This window comes from Antechinus flavipes, chromosome 1 (assembly GCF_016432865.1).
Source record: "Antechinus flavipes isolate AdamAnt ecotype Samford, QLD, Australia chromosome 1, AdamAnt_v2, whole genome shotgun sequence".
NCBI lineage: Eukaryota > Metazoa > Chordata > Mammalia > Dasyuromorphia > Dasyuridae > Antechinus > Antechinus flavipes.
The window spans coordinates 223,397,555-223,410,869 of record NC_067398.1 but is presented as its reverse complement, the minus strand read 5'-3'; the positions used below and the strand labels follow the sequence as shown (position 1 = coordinate 223,410,869).

Sequence of the window (13,315 nt, the reverse complement as noted above, 5' to 3'; positions counted from 1 at the left end):
ACAAAACTAAGGCCTAGGGAGGTTAAGGGATTTGAACAAAGTTCCCAAGATAGTAATAGTCAGAATTTGAACCCAAGTGCCCTAGAATCAAATGTATTTGTTTTCTCACGTTTTACTATTGGTGTACTTTTAGCTCTTTCTCAATTCAGCTGTGGCTTTTGTAGATACCTATTTAGCTGAAGTATATCTATTATAAATTGTTCTCCCTTGGGTAAACATAAGATGTCCTATCTTTCCATGCTCAGGAAAGTGTTACTAAATTTTAGAAGCTAGTTTGACCTATATGATGCATGCAAGCAACAGCCTACTTTTTTCTCTTGCTCCAGCAACCACAGACCCCAATTTTGGTATTAAGGAAAATATTAATCTCGGTAAGTGTCCTGATACAGATTACCCTCATTTGAAATTTCTGTTCCTCTTTACATGAGCAGAATAATATTTATGGTCTATTGAAACACATTCAGAAGCTTTGTAGCAGCTAATTCTCAAATAATCAGCTACTCCAAAATATCTGAACAATCTTATCTGTCAAACATAAAAGCTCTTTATAGACAACCAGGCATGCATCTGAATTTAATATTGTCCCTCAATGTCAAAGGAAAGAAATAATATTACTGAATGAGAATTGAAAGTCTTACCCAGCAGCTATAAAAGCCCCGAGAATGATGGCAAAGACACTAACTATGGTGTTCAATGAGTACTGTTTTCTGTAAAATAAAAGAAAAAGAATATAGATCACTTTGGGGAGACTGATGAAATATCTAAGAAGAAAATGTCAAACAGAGAAAGCTAGAAGATTGATGATTCCCACCAGACCAAACAAATCTATCTTCTACCACATACAGCCTTCTGATTGGCAAGGAATATCTTCGTTCATTCTGGATAGATATTGTAATATAGCTTAATACTGGTGGGTCTAGGTGGCACATGTCTTCTGTAAATGTCCAAAAGGAATGAATGGTAGAAATTTTTTTAATGACCAACATTTGGAGCGTGCTCCAAAGTAATCGACACAGCCAAAAGTAATTTATACAACCAAAAGCGAGAAATATATGTTGGTGCTATTTAACTATAATATTATAAACTTTATTATAATTATTTTAGCCTTACTTTGAAATAAATATAGCATGAACCCCCTGTTACTGTGGAATTAATATGTATTTTAATATATTTAGAAGACTGACTCACTGAATTCTGTGCTATTCAATGCAGGTTATTCTTAAAGTCTTGGTTTTTGTGAATAAATTAATTTCTCCCTCAATAACAAGTTACATATTGAGGGAATGGTACTAATTCTATTTAATAAGTAATAATAATAATAATAATAACATCACCCTACCCTCTTTGACATAAGGAGGGACTATAGGTATAAAATATTTTTCATTTGTGATTACCATATAGTTTGGCTGTGATGACTGGTTTTTTTAAAAATGTTCGTTGTTGTTACAATAGATGGCTTGCCAGGTAGAGAGAGGGAGGAGGGAGGAATATATTCAAAATCAAAAGATATCAATAAATCAAGTTTATATATTATATATAAACACATGTATATGTATATGTCTTTATGAAGTTCAAGGAAAAGGAGAAAGAAATAATATAAAAATCACCTGAGTATGATAACTTCCAAGAACAATGTAAGTGGAATGGTAAACTTTCTGAGAACTGTAAACATGGGCAAGCTGTGAAAGATCCAAATATATCATTAGATGCAAAGCATTTGTATTTGTTTTAGATCTAATTTCACTAATGAAAGTAAATCAATGTATGAAATGCAAAAGATTAGCAACTTTAATGTTTAATCTTATCCTTAATATTTATATCAAGCTCTCATCTTATTTGGATCTAAGAACAATAGTTGAAGAGAGATTCTTAAGAGATAATTCAATGTAATGGGAATTAAGCTCTCAGAACCTTAGGATGGAAGTTAAATTTCTCTAAAAATGAATAGGATAGGTTGATGACCTAATCAGAATATGCCAAATTACCAAAAGAAACACTTACCAGTTTTTCTTGAACAGGAGTTAATGTGTATTATGAAAACCATTAGAATTAGTATTTTGTTTACAATGATCATAGAGACTGTAAGTTGTTAATGAAAATTAACTCAGTTCAATTTCAGTTTGGCAAGCATCTTAGCATTTAAAATGTGCAAAGTATTTTGTATGCCCTTTTATTTTATGAAAGCAAAGAGTCAGGGAACTTCTGATTATCAAGTAGGTGAAAATAATTTTTAAACATTCTCTTTTAAAAGTCAATAGTTTACATGTCACACATCTCAGATCAGGTAAGATGACAGGAAAAGATGATGACAAATGTTGGAAGGAATGTGGGAAAGCTGGGACACTAATGCATTGTTGGTGGAATTGTGAAATGATGCAACCAATCTGGAGAGCAATTTGGAACATGCCCAGAGGGCTGTCAAACTGTGCATAGCCTTTAATTTAGCAATTTACCACTGGATCTATATCCCAAAGAAATCATAAAAGAGGGGAAAGGACCCATACATGTAAAAATGTTTGTAGCAGCTCTTTTTGTGGAGGCAAAGAATTGGAAAATGAATCGATGTCCATCAATTGGGGAATGGAGGAATAATTTATGATATATGAAAGTAATGGAATATTATTGTTCTATAAAAAAATGATGAATAAGCTGATTTTAGAAAGGCCTGGAAAATTTTATTTAGAGACTGAACAAAACAAGCAAAACCAGGAATACATTGTAAACAATAACAGCAAAATTGGGTGATGATAGACTATGACATATTTAGTTCTTCTAAGCAGTTTAGTGATCCAAGGCAATCCCAATAAACTTTGGATGAAAAATGCCATCTGCATCCAGAGAAAGAACTATGGAAACTAAATGTAAATCAACATTTGCTATGTTCACTTTTTTCCTTCTGTTTTTTTTTTCTCGTGGTTTTCCCCTTTTGGGAAAAATACAAATGTACACATATAACTCTCCCCCAAAAAATGTTGTTTTCTACATGTAACTAGGGAAAATGAAAAATTTTTAAATGGTTTAAGAAGCCAACCATAGTTACTGATTTCTTTCCTTTCAATAAAATACTTGCAATATAAAAAAAGCAATAATTAAGAATGCAAAAAAAAATTAAACCTCTGAAAAAGGTTTACTCTTTTTTTAGAAGAACTATTAATTCCTTTAAAATATTTTCTTTATTTCATTAAAAAATTTTAATATCTTAATCCTGAAGAATGAAATTTCAAATTTTAAAATTTGATAGTAAAGTGCCAAGTCTCTGTGACACTGCTAAAGCCAGATCATTATTATCACTAGGCACATAGACTCAGATTTGACTCCAGAGACAGACAAGTCTCAACTATTTGTGCTGTCTCTATTATAAGGGACCAAGGTTATGGACAGTCAAGAATGATTTTTATTTGGTTTTAGAATGTATTAGATTGTACTTTTTTTTCCTACAACAGCTTTATCTTTTGATTATGTTTAGCATATTGAATTTGCATTTCTTAGATAGAGTTGGAGTTTTAAGGACTGGGGACAAGCAGAATAGTAAGAGAGGAAGAGAATACTAGGCATTGTGCTAAGAGTTTTACAAATGTTTCATTTGATCTTCACAATAACCCTGCAATTATTATTGCTTTTATACCATTTTATAATTAAAGAAACTGAGGCAAACAATTGTTAAGAGGCTTGACCAGGATCATACAACTAGTAGGTGTTTGAGACCAAATTTGAACTCAGGTCTCCCTCACTCCATAACAAGTATTCTACCCATTGCATCATCTCAAAATAAGCTGGGTGACAAGGAAAGCAGTTTTAGAGGAAAAGTTCCACCATCTTCACCACGTAGACATCTCATACCTCTTTCACTCATCAATTGCTTCTTAGTAAAGAACCATGCTAAACTTCATTTCTTAAGGACACCATACTCATTAACTAATTGTTATTTCTGCCCAAAGATATAGCCTTTGAATGTTCAGGATTTTGCTTCCTAGTGATCTGCTTTAAGAAAGACTGACAAAGTTTATTGGTCTTACTTTTTAAAAGCCCTTTGAAGAACTCATACAAATAAGACCAAAAATTCTTTTACAATGGACATGTAATGAACAAATAATTAAGAACAAAAGCCGTGAACAAATATTCTTAAAAGAATTGTAAACAATTAAGAATCAAATGAAATTTGGCTCCAAATCACTAATAAGAAAAACTACAAATCAAAAACAACTTTGAAGTTTCTCCTAATATCTAACAAAGTTGACAACAAAATAGAAATGAACCTTTTGAGATAATTTATGGAAAAACAAGTATAGTAATACATTCTTGGGGAAGTTTTGATTCAATTGTATTTGAAATTACACAAATACAGTAATGAAAATGGTCATATACTTTGACATCTATTTTCCACTAGTAGACCCATGCCTTCCTTAGAAGTCAATGATAAAAACAAAGTCCTATGTGCACTAAACCATTTACATCAGCATGTTTTGTTACAAAAGAGAACTAGAAACAAAGTGGATATCCATTGATTGGGGAAACAATTAACCAAATTAGTACATTTGTATGTAATCACTGTGTCGTTTCTTTAAAAGAACCCAGAGAAATTTGAGAAGGATGGAAATGCATATATAAAGAAAATTATAAATACGCATAACCAGTGGAATAAGCAGAACTAGAAAAGCAACATACACAATGATCACAACAGTGTAAATGGAAAGAACAATAACAAAACAAAACAAAAAACCAATTACAATGACCAAGTGTGATCCAGAAAAAGAGATGAAAGAATGAACCTCTTTCTGTTCTTGGATGAGGTAGAAAACTCTTAAGTGTGGAATTATGCATATACAGACTTGGAAGTATATTAATTAGCTTTGATTAACTGTTTTTTCTTCTTTTTAAAAAAAATTTATCTTATAAGGGATGGTTTCCTAGAAAAAAGAGGGGGAAGGATATATTCGGAAATAAAATGATATAAAAACATCAATCAGCCATAGAGTCAAGAATGCAGAGTAGCAGAAAAAAGTATATCTAATCTTTCTTTCTACAATTTTTTCACAAAGATCTAGAATATATTACAAGCTAGGTCCTGATTAGAAAATCCAAAGGGGAAAAAAAAATCAGATAAAGTAATTCATCCAACCAAAAGGACACAGATTTAGAGGTCTAGAAATATAGTGAAAGAGTCTAGTCAGAAATGACCAAGTAGTCAATATACATCATGCAAGAAAGGGTCCCAAATCCAAAACTTGGGCAGGGGTCAGGAATTGGTGCTTACTGGCAGCTCTGTTGCTCATCAGACAATGTTAGGTCATCAATCCAGAACAGAATGAAAAAATGTGTACCTAATGATAATCCTGTAAAGAGAGAAGCAATTGTGGGCTCTAAGCTAGGCATTAAGCAACAATCAAGTTGCCGAGTGGCTCTGACCTCTGGAATGGAGTCAGAGAAGAATAATCAGAACAAGAATAGTAAACCACAGGGAAGCCTGTAGTTCTATCATGCTGAACCAGCAGGGTTTTTCAGTGAGCTAACTGTTCCTGAGTTAAGCAGCAGTCTACTGAAACGCCAATCTGAGCAAGCCCGAAGACATGTTGCTCAGACCCAGGAACTTGTAGACAATTAAGTCAATAATCAAACATCCTGCCACTTTGAGAGCACTGAATGATTTCAGGTCCCCAATCTAATCCCTAAGAACCTGGAATAAAAACATCCAATACCTTTCTCTTTCAGAGAAAGGATTAGTCCAGACATTCTCCCAACCAGAAGTAAACAGAGCCTAATATAAAAAGACAAAATCAACAGCTCTGAAATCAGGAGGACCTGGGTTCAAATCTCTCTTCAGATACTTAACACTTACTTAGCTGTGTGACCCTGGGCAAGTCACTTAAACCCCAATTGCCTCAGCAAAAAGCAAAAAAAAAAAAAAAAAAAAAAGACAAAATCAAGAAGCTGGAAAAATAAACAGATTTTTTAAATGGCCACCATTAAATAGCTTTTATGGTGATAAGAATACTCAAAATACAAACCAAAAGAAAAAAAATGGCTCTAAAATATCTATAAACAAAACTTCAAAGAAAAAACTTGAGTAAAAGTTTAACTAAAATTCCTAAAAAAGAAGAAGCAAAATATTTTAATGAATTTTGAATGTTTCTTTTGAATGAAAGGAAAGCATTAGAAGGAATCAAATTGGAAAAGAAATGAGAACTATGGAAGAAAGATTTGAAAGGGGAATTGATAACTTGGCACAAAAAAATATAAAACCTTACCCAAGTAACAAACTCATTGAAAATCAGATGGACCAAAGATAATTCCATGAGACAACAAAAAATATTAAAACAAAGTCAAAAGACTAAAAAAGAGAAAAGAAAATATGACAGCTATTAAGAAAAACAACTGAACTGAAAAAAAAATTAGTTCATATAGAAAGAGTTTTAAGAATCACAAGTTAACTTGAAAGCCATGATCAAAAAAAAAAACTTAATGATTATCATCTTTCCAACTTTACCTAGACATATTTCAGAAAACCTAGAAAGACTTAAAAGAACTGATGCTAAGTGAAATGAGCAGAAGCCAGAAAACATTGCACATGGTAGCAGCAACATTGTATGATGATTAACTATGATAGAAGTAGCTCTCCAGCAATACAAGAATCAAGACAAATCCAAAAGACTCATGATGAAAAATGCTGTCTACATCCAGAGAAAGAACTATGAAATCTGAATGCAAACTGAAGCACACTGTTTTCACTTTTTTTGTAGTTCTTCCCTTTTGTTCTGTTTCTTTTTTCACAATATAACTAATGTGGAATTAAGTTTAACATGATTATACATTTATAATCCATACTAGATTGCTTGGGAGGAAAAGAAAGGAGGAAAGAAGAACAATTTAGAATTCAAAATCTTATTGAATGTTGAATGTTGAAATGTATATTGAAAATTATTGTTACATGAAATGAGGAGAAAATAAAGTAATGTTAAGAAAAAAAGAAAGAAGAAAACTGTCTAGATGTCAAAAAACCTAAGGGCAAAGTGGAAATAGAAATAATCAACCAGTCCACCTACTGAAAGTAATCTCAAAATGAAATCTAAGAATTGTATTTTTGTACCCAAATCTATATATGTATTTTTCCCTCTGTTGAAGAGTATGAGGTTCAAATGTTATCAACTCTCCTTTTTTCTTGTTTATATAGATTTCCACTTGTACACTATGGATTGTGGTTATTACATTATATTATAACCAAGAACACTATAACCAAAATCTACAGCTTCTAGATCAAAGGAAAAAATTGTAAGCAGTGAGGAAAAAATTGAAGTAGTGAGAAGCCACATCAGTATCACTTTATCTAGCAGCTGCCATTGTAAAGGAGTGAAGATATTAGATTATAATATTCCAAAAGGGAAAAGGATATGGAATTATATGCAAGAATAATTTGCCTAGTAAAACTCTGTATAAGGGAAGAAGTAGACCTTTAAAGAAAGAATTTCCAAGTTTTCCTGAGAGAAAAAGTCTACAACTGAATAGAAATTTTGAAGTGTAAACACAAGAGTTTAAAGAAAGGTTAAAATGTAAGCATATGTGATCATAAGGAACTTTAAAAAGAGAGATAAACTGCTTATATTCTAATATAAGGAAATGATATGTGTTTTTCCTCGAAGTACTATCATACTCAGGGATCATACATGGAGTCTAATTTATGTATGTTATGTTTTGGTAATCTTAAAAATGAAAAAGAAGAGCAAGAAGAATATGCTAGGAGATAAGGAAAAGAGAAAAATAGAGAAAATCATCTTGAACAATCAAGATATGCAACAAGTCTATACAAACCAGGAAAAGAGAGCTGATTATACTCAAATGTCACATTGTTTTAAACTGTTCAAAAGAGAAAAAAATGCAGACACAGAGTTGGGTACAGAAATACATTTTATCGACCAGAAAATCAAAAAGAAAAAAGAAAACAGATAATAAAAAGATTAAGGGAGTGATTAGTACTAAGCAAAACATACTCTAACAAAAGATGTTCAAAAAAATTTATAGCAGCTCTTCTGTGGTAACAAGGAATTGGAAACTGAAGAGATACACACAAATTGGGGGATGACTAAACAAGTTACAGCACATAAATGTGATACAATTCTATTTATTATGCAGTAAGAAATGAAGGAGATAGTTTTGGTGCAACCTGGAAAGAATTGGTCTTGCATAAATGAGGCTGCCACCATACCTCTTACAGGTGGGACACCTTGTGATCTGCACTATATAATCATGAATACTCACCACCCCATTACTACCTTACATGTGGGAATCTCATCCTTGGAAATTCATTTTTGAATGATAATTTTTTCTCTGTTACTTTCTTATCTGTTACTGAGATTTTTGCTTTATTATTTTTGAAAGATTATTTTAATATTTTCTTGGATATTATTAGTAATGATTTTGAACTTTTTTGATGTTATCTAGTAGGAATTTTGTCCATTCACTTTTATTTCTCAATTATTTAGTTTTAAATATTTTGTATTTAATATTTTATTTTTTTCCATTCTGACACTCAAAAGTGTTTTCATTTTTTACCTTGTTTCATATTTTTTACTTTTCTTTTGCTTCCAATTAGATTTTCACCTCTCCACTCAAATTTTTATCTTATTTTTTCTTTATTATGAGCAAGCTCCTTTTGAATGTGTTTGCCATTTTGTTTTTACTTTGGGAATGAACACATTTTGTATACTTTTTATTGATCTATTGTATTTCCACTATAACCATTTATTTCAGGAAAGTTCTACTTCACTGTTAATTTCATTTTCATTTTATTGGGTATTCCTCCTAGTCTCTTAGGGACAATCATTTTCCCATAATCTATGTGAAACTGACATGAAAACTATCATGTATCATTGATGTTACTACTATTAATGTAGGTATTAATGAAGCTCAGGGTTATGTGGTTACAAGCACAAGCAAGTGTTTTAATTTACAACATAATGTTTGTATACTTATTTGCTATATTTGGATACTAAGTAACAAGATCCTAGGGATTTCTGTTTGAAGGTTTTGGTTTGGTTTTGTATCAACTAGCTAACTCAACTATTTCAACTATGATAACTATGAATTTGATTAAGTGCCAAAAGTTTCAAGTGTACCTTCTTCACTCTTTTGGTCACTCATCATCTCCAATTCTATGATTTTTAGATCAATATTTGTGTGCTTCCATGTTTAAGCTATATCAGATGGCTTGGTGTCTTGGGGAAAGTGGGGGAAGAGGTAGAAAAATTTGGAACACAAGGTTTTACAAAAGTGAATGCTAAAAATTATCTTTGCATGTATTTGGAAAAATAAAATAGTTTTAAAGATTTGTGTGTTTTTATATCCATTAGAGTCATTCTGTACCTTCCTTATTCCATTTTCTGGCTGCTCAATGTTCTAAATTATTTTTCCACATTTTCTTTAATCTTTTATTTCTTCCACCACCACTATTTTCACAGATAGAGAAGCAGTCTGACAAGGTGGATCCAGGTGCATGGATCTTGGACTCTGGAGATCTCACTTCAAATACTTAGCAACTGTGTAATCATGAGTAAATGACAACTTCCCAGCATCATGCTGTCCTCAGTTTAGACTTGGGAGAACAGCACTTTTTAATTAAGTCACAGATCAAAACTTGTAAGGGAGCTCAGAGGTCATCTAGTCTAATCCCTCTCATTTTACAGAAAGGCATAAAAATGATTTGTCCAAAATCACACTATTTCAGAGGCATGATTTGAACCAGAGTTAATGTTTTTTATGCTACACAAGCAAATTGATAATGTCTGTGGATTCTATCATTAGAATACTAATGATGGCTGTTAATATACAAATATAAGTTAAAACTTTAGAAATCTCACTGAGATTGACATTTAGCCTTTTTTTTTCTAAATAACACAACTGACATTTAGCACAACTGAAAAAAATCTTCTTGCTTTTATAAAATGGTGAGATGGGGGTGGGAAGGACAATTAGGAAGCTTAGTTTTATAATTACATAAGAGAACCTGAGTGATATAAGTGATATGTTTCAAAAAGAGATTAACTAGATTTTTAATTAAAATTTGGATGTTAAAATTTTTTGAAAGTTAACTCAATGTGAACCACAACATAGCATTTCCACTCCCTATGTTTTTGTCTGCTTGTATTTTTGATTTCCTCCTCAGGTTATTTTTACCTTATGTCTTAGTCCTATTTTTCTTGTGCAGCAAAATAACTGTATGGATATGTAAACATACATTGTATTTAACATATATTTTAACATATTTAACATGTATGGGTCTACCTGCCATCGAGGGGAGGGAGTGGAGGGAAGAAGGGGAAAAGCTGGAATAGAAGGTTTTGCAAGAGTCAATGCTGAAAAATTATCCATGAATATATCTTGTAAAAAAAAAAAGCTGCTATAATAAAAAAAATTTAAATAAAAATAAAATAAAATAAAGTTAACTCAAGTAAATCAGCTGAAAATGTATCCTTCATGTTTTAAAATATAGCATGTTGGTTTCTCTATATTCAACCTAACATAGGCAATTTTAGAGAATGGATAAAATATCTACCTTAGAGTCAAGTCAGAAAGAACTGAGTTCAAATTCTACTACTGACCCCAGTTTCTAAGATATAATTTATAGTTTCTTATCTTTTTCAGTAGAAGAAGTTAATATATCAGGCAATTCCTAAACCAATGAAACCATAAGTCTAAACACTCTCTCCCATGTAATTCAAATAAAATTGTTTTGATTATTTCTTCTCCATACCTAAAAAACAAACAAATAACACATAAAATAGTCTGAACTACATTTAATCTTAATTGTACCTTAGTTTACTTGTGCTTGACAATCCACTTATATGATTTCCAACATAAAGGAGAGGCAGAGGAAATAGCTGCAATTTTTAAAAATGAAAATGTGGTAGTTATTATAGATGTAACATTTTAAAAATATAAATATGACTCCAAAACATACATCAACAATGGAGAAGAATGTATTTTTCCAAGAATGATCATAGATTTGTATTGATTCATCTTATACTCTTTCCCAAAGTTTGCTATGAAATCAAGAATATGCATCTCTAAAATTGTTAGCTAGGGTTAAAATCACAACTAGTAGGGGAGGAAGGGAGGAAACTAAATATAAGTTAAAGCCATGATCTTGCCATCTCAGCACAGTGTCTGAGTTATCCAAATCTGAGTATTCATCCTTGCAAAGTATGCCCTCAGTTGTATCCTCTTTTACAATTTATGATTTTCCACATTCTTAAGATGGAACCAAAAGGATCTAGATACATTAAAAGATATAGCCAAGGTTAAATAGAGTATTAGCAGCACAGTTTTGACACACTGGACTTCAGTCTCCTGAATCCACTGAGTTATTACTTAAGCTATTGTTAGGAAGCTACTAAAGAAAATGAGATGTATAATAAATTACAGGCAATTTTTTTTGCAATTTTTTAAAGGAAAAAAATCCTTAGTCTTTCATAAAATCACAAAAACCAAGTATGAGAAATGTTTTAAGCAAAGGCAACATAAAGCTTAATGGTATAATGGATAGAATAACAAATTCAATACATGGATTAAAATCCTGCTTCTAACACCTACTAGCTGTTGACAAGGCAATTCTTGTACCTATAAAATATGTGACTATGGACAAGCCACTTGACCTCTTTAAGCCTTTTGTCTCTATGTCTGTAAGTCTCTTTATCTGCAGAATAAAAATAATCATACCTATATGCTCTAACTCAGAGAGTTGTTCTAAGACTCAAATGAGATGTGTATATACATATATAAATGTATATAAAGTTTTTTGAAAACTTTGAAGTTCTATACAAGATGTTCAAAATGTCGTAAATCAGCTTTAAGATTGCTGATTTAAATTGCCCCAAGACATTTGGAACATCCTATAAAGTCAGCTATTATCACCATTACCATCACCATCACCACACTATTATTACTGCTGCTGCTGCTGCTGCTGCCTTTAGCTGAACTACAAGCAACAGAGTCAACACACTTTCCTTTGTTGTTCATAGAAAGGGACCCTGCAATTTAGAGGTGTTTTGTTCTAAAACAAATCACTAAAGCATGTCACTAGAATTAGTTCCAAATATGGAGTGATTGCAACAGAAAGTAACAATTTTACATAAAAGATTTGCCTTCAAGGTTTGAGTCTTAAAAGAAATTAGAACTAAGAATTCTATCATAGTCAGCAGTCTAGTTATCATTATGCAAACCAATCAACCAAAATACCATCTGGATTTCAACAGCAAAGGAGTTCATCCTGTTCAGCGCCTGCTTCAATTGTTGAAGATGCCAGAAGGAGAAGGAAAGATGGTGGAAGCAGTCAGAAATTCATGTTGTTCATTCGGAGAAATGCTCTATCAGGGGCTCCAATTATTAGGGGTACCAATCAGTTACCAAAGCCTCCGATCATAATGGGTATTACTATGAAGAAAATTATTACCAAGGCATGGGCTGTAACAATTACGTTGTAGATTTGATTGTCACCGATTAGAGTTCCAGGTTGGCCAAGCTCTGCTCAGATAAGAAGACTCAGAGCAGTACCAATTATGCCTGCTTACCCCTAAGCATAGCAACTAGAAAAAGTAGAGTATTGAGACTTACTATATCTAAGCTAAAGGAGATTCAGGCATTTTGCCATGAACTCTGTCCAGAAAGAAAATCCACATTCTATGGGGTAGAAATTTTTTAAATGAAAGAATGTATAGATTTGTTGATAAAATACAGATTAGATATTTGAATCTGCCATATTAATAGGGACATAACAATACAAAGCAGACAGTGAATATCAATGGAAATCCAAATCAGTCCACAATGGAAAATAAAAAACAATGTACTGTTTCCTTTAAAATACTTTGGATTATTCACTTAGATGCAAGAGTTCCAGATTTCCCTGTTCCACTTGCTACAGTAAAAGGTATTTGAACACAGGAATCTACTTTCACCATCACATAACTTAAGGGGATTTGCCATTGCTTGTGTCTGACTTCAAAGATCCACAGAAGTCCCAGGTAAGTGAGATAGTTTGATTGGAAAAACTGAGATATAGGAATAGGGGCAAGACATATGATTTCATTGATATATGAAACTCTCAAATGAGGGAGTCCTTCTACCAATGCAGGCAGCTACAACACTACAATTAGAAGTCTTGGGAAGCTGCCTAGAACACTGAGAGATTAAGTAATTTGCCAAGTTCACAAGGTCTTTATGTGTCAGAAGCAGGATTTGATACAGGTCTTCCCAACTCTGAAGTCAGTTTTCAAATCCACTATGGAGTTCTTCCTCTCCACTTCACTCTATGTTCTCTAACATTTTCACA

At 32.2% G+C, this 13,315-nt stretch overlaps 1 protein-coding gene across 2 annotated transcripts in view; it reads right to left on the bottom strand.

Annotated features, from left to right (window-relative positions):
- SLC35D2 (solute carrier family 35 member D2) overlaps positions 1-13,315 on the bottom strand; it is a 58,955-nt gene that overhangs the window by 24,235 nt on the left and 21,405 nt on the right. The window contains exons 4-6 of one of the 2 annotated variants that reach the window (XM_051996840.1): positions 10,801-10,868; positions 1,608-1,679; positions 639-707 (exon numbers count right to left, since the gene is read on the bottom strand). In XM_051996840.1, the coding sequence (XP_051852800.1) occupies positions 639-707; positions 1,608-1,679; positions 10,801-10,868 (209 nt within the window). The remainder of the gene's footprint in view (positions 1-638; positions 708-1,607; positions 1,680-10,800; positions 10,869-13,315) is intronic. The other variant, XM_051996844.1, reaches the window with a different exon arrangement.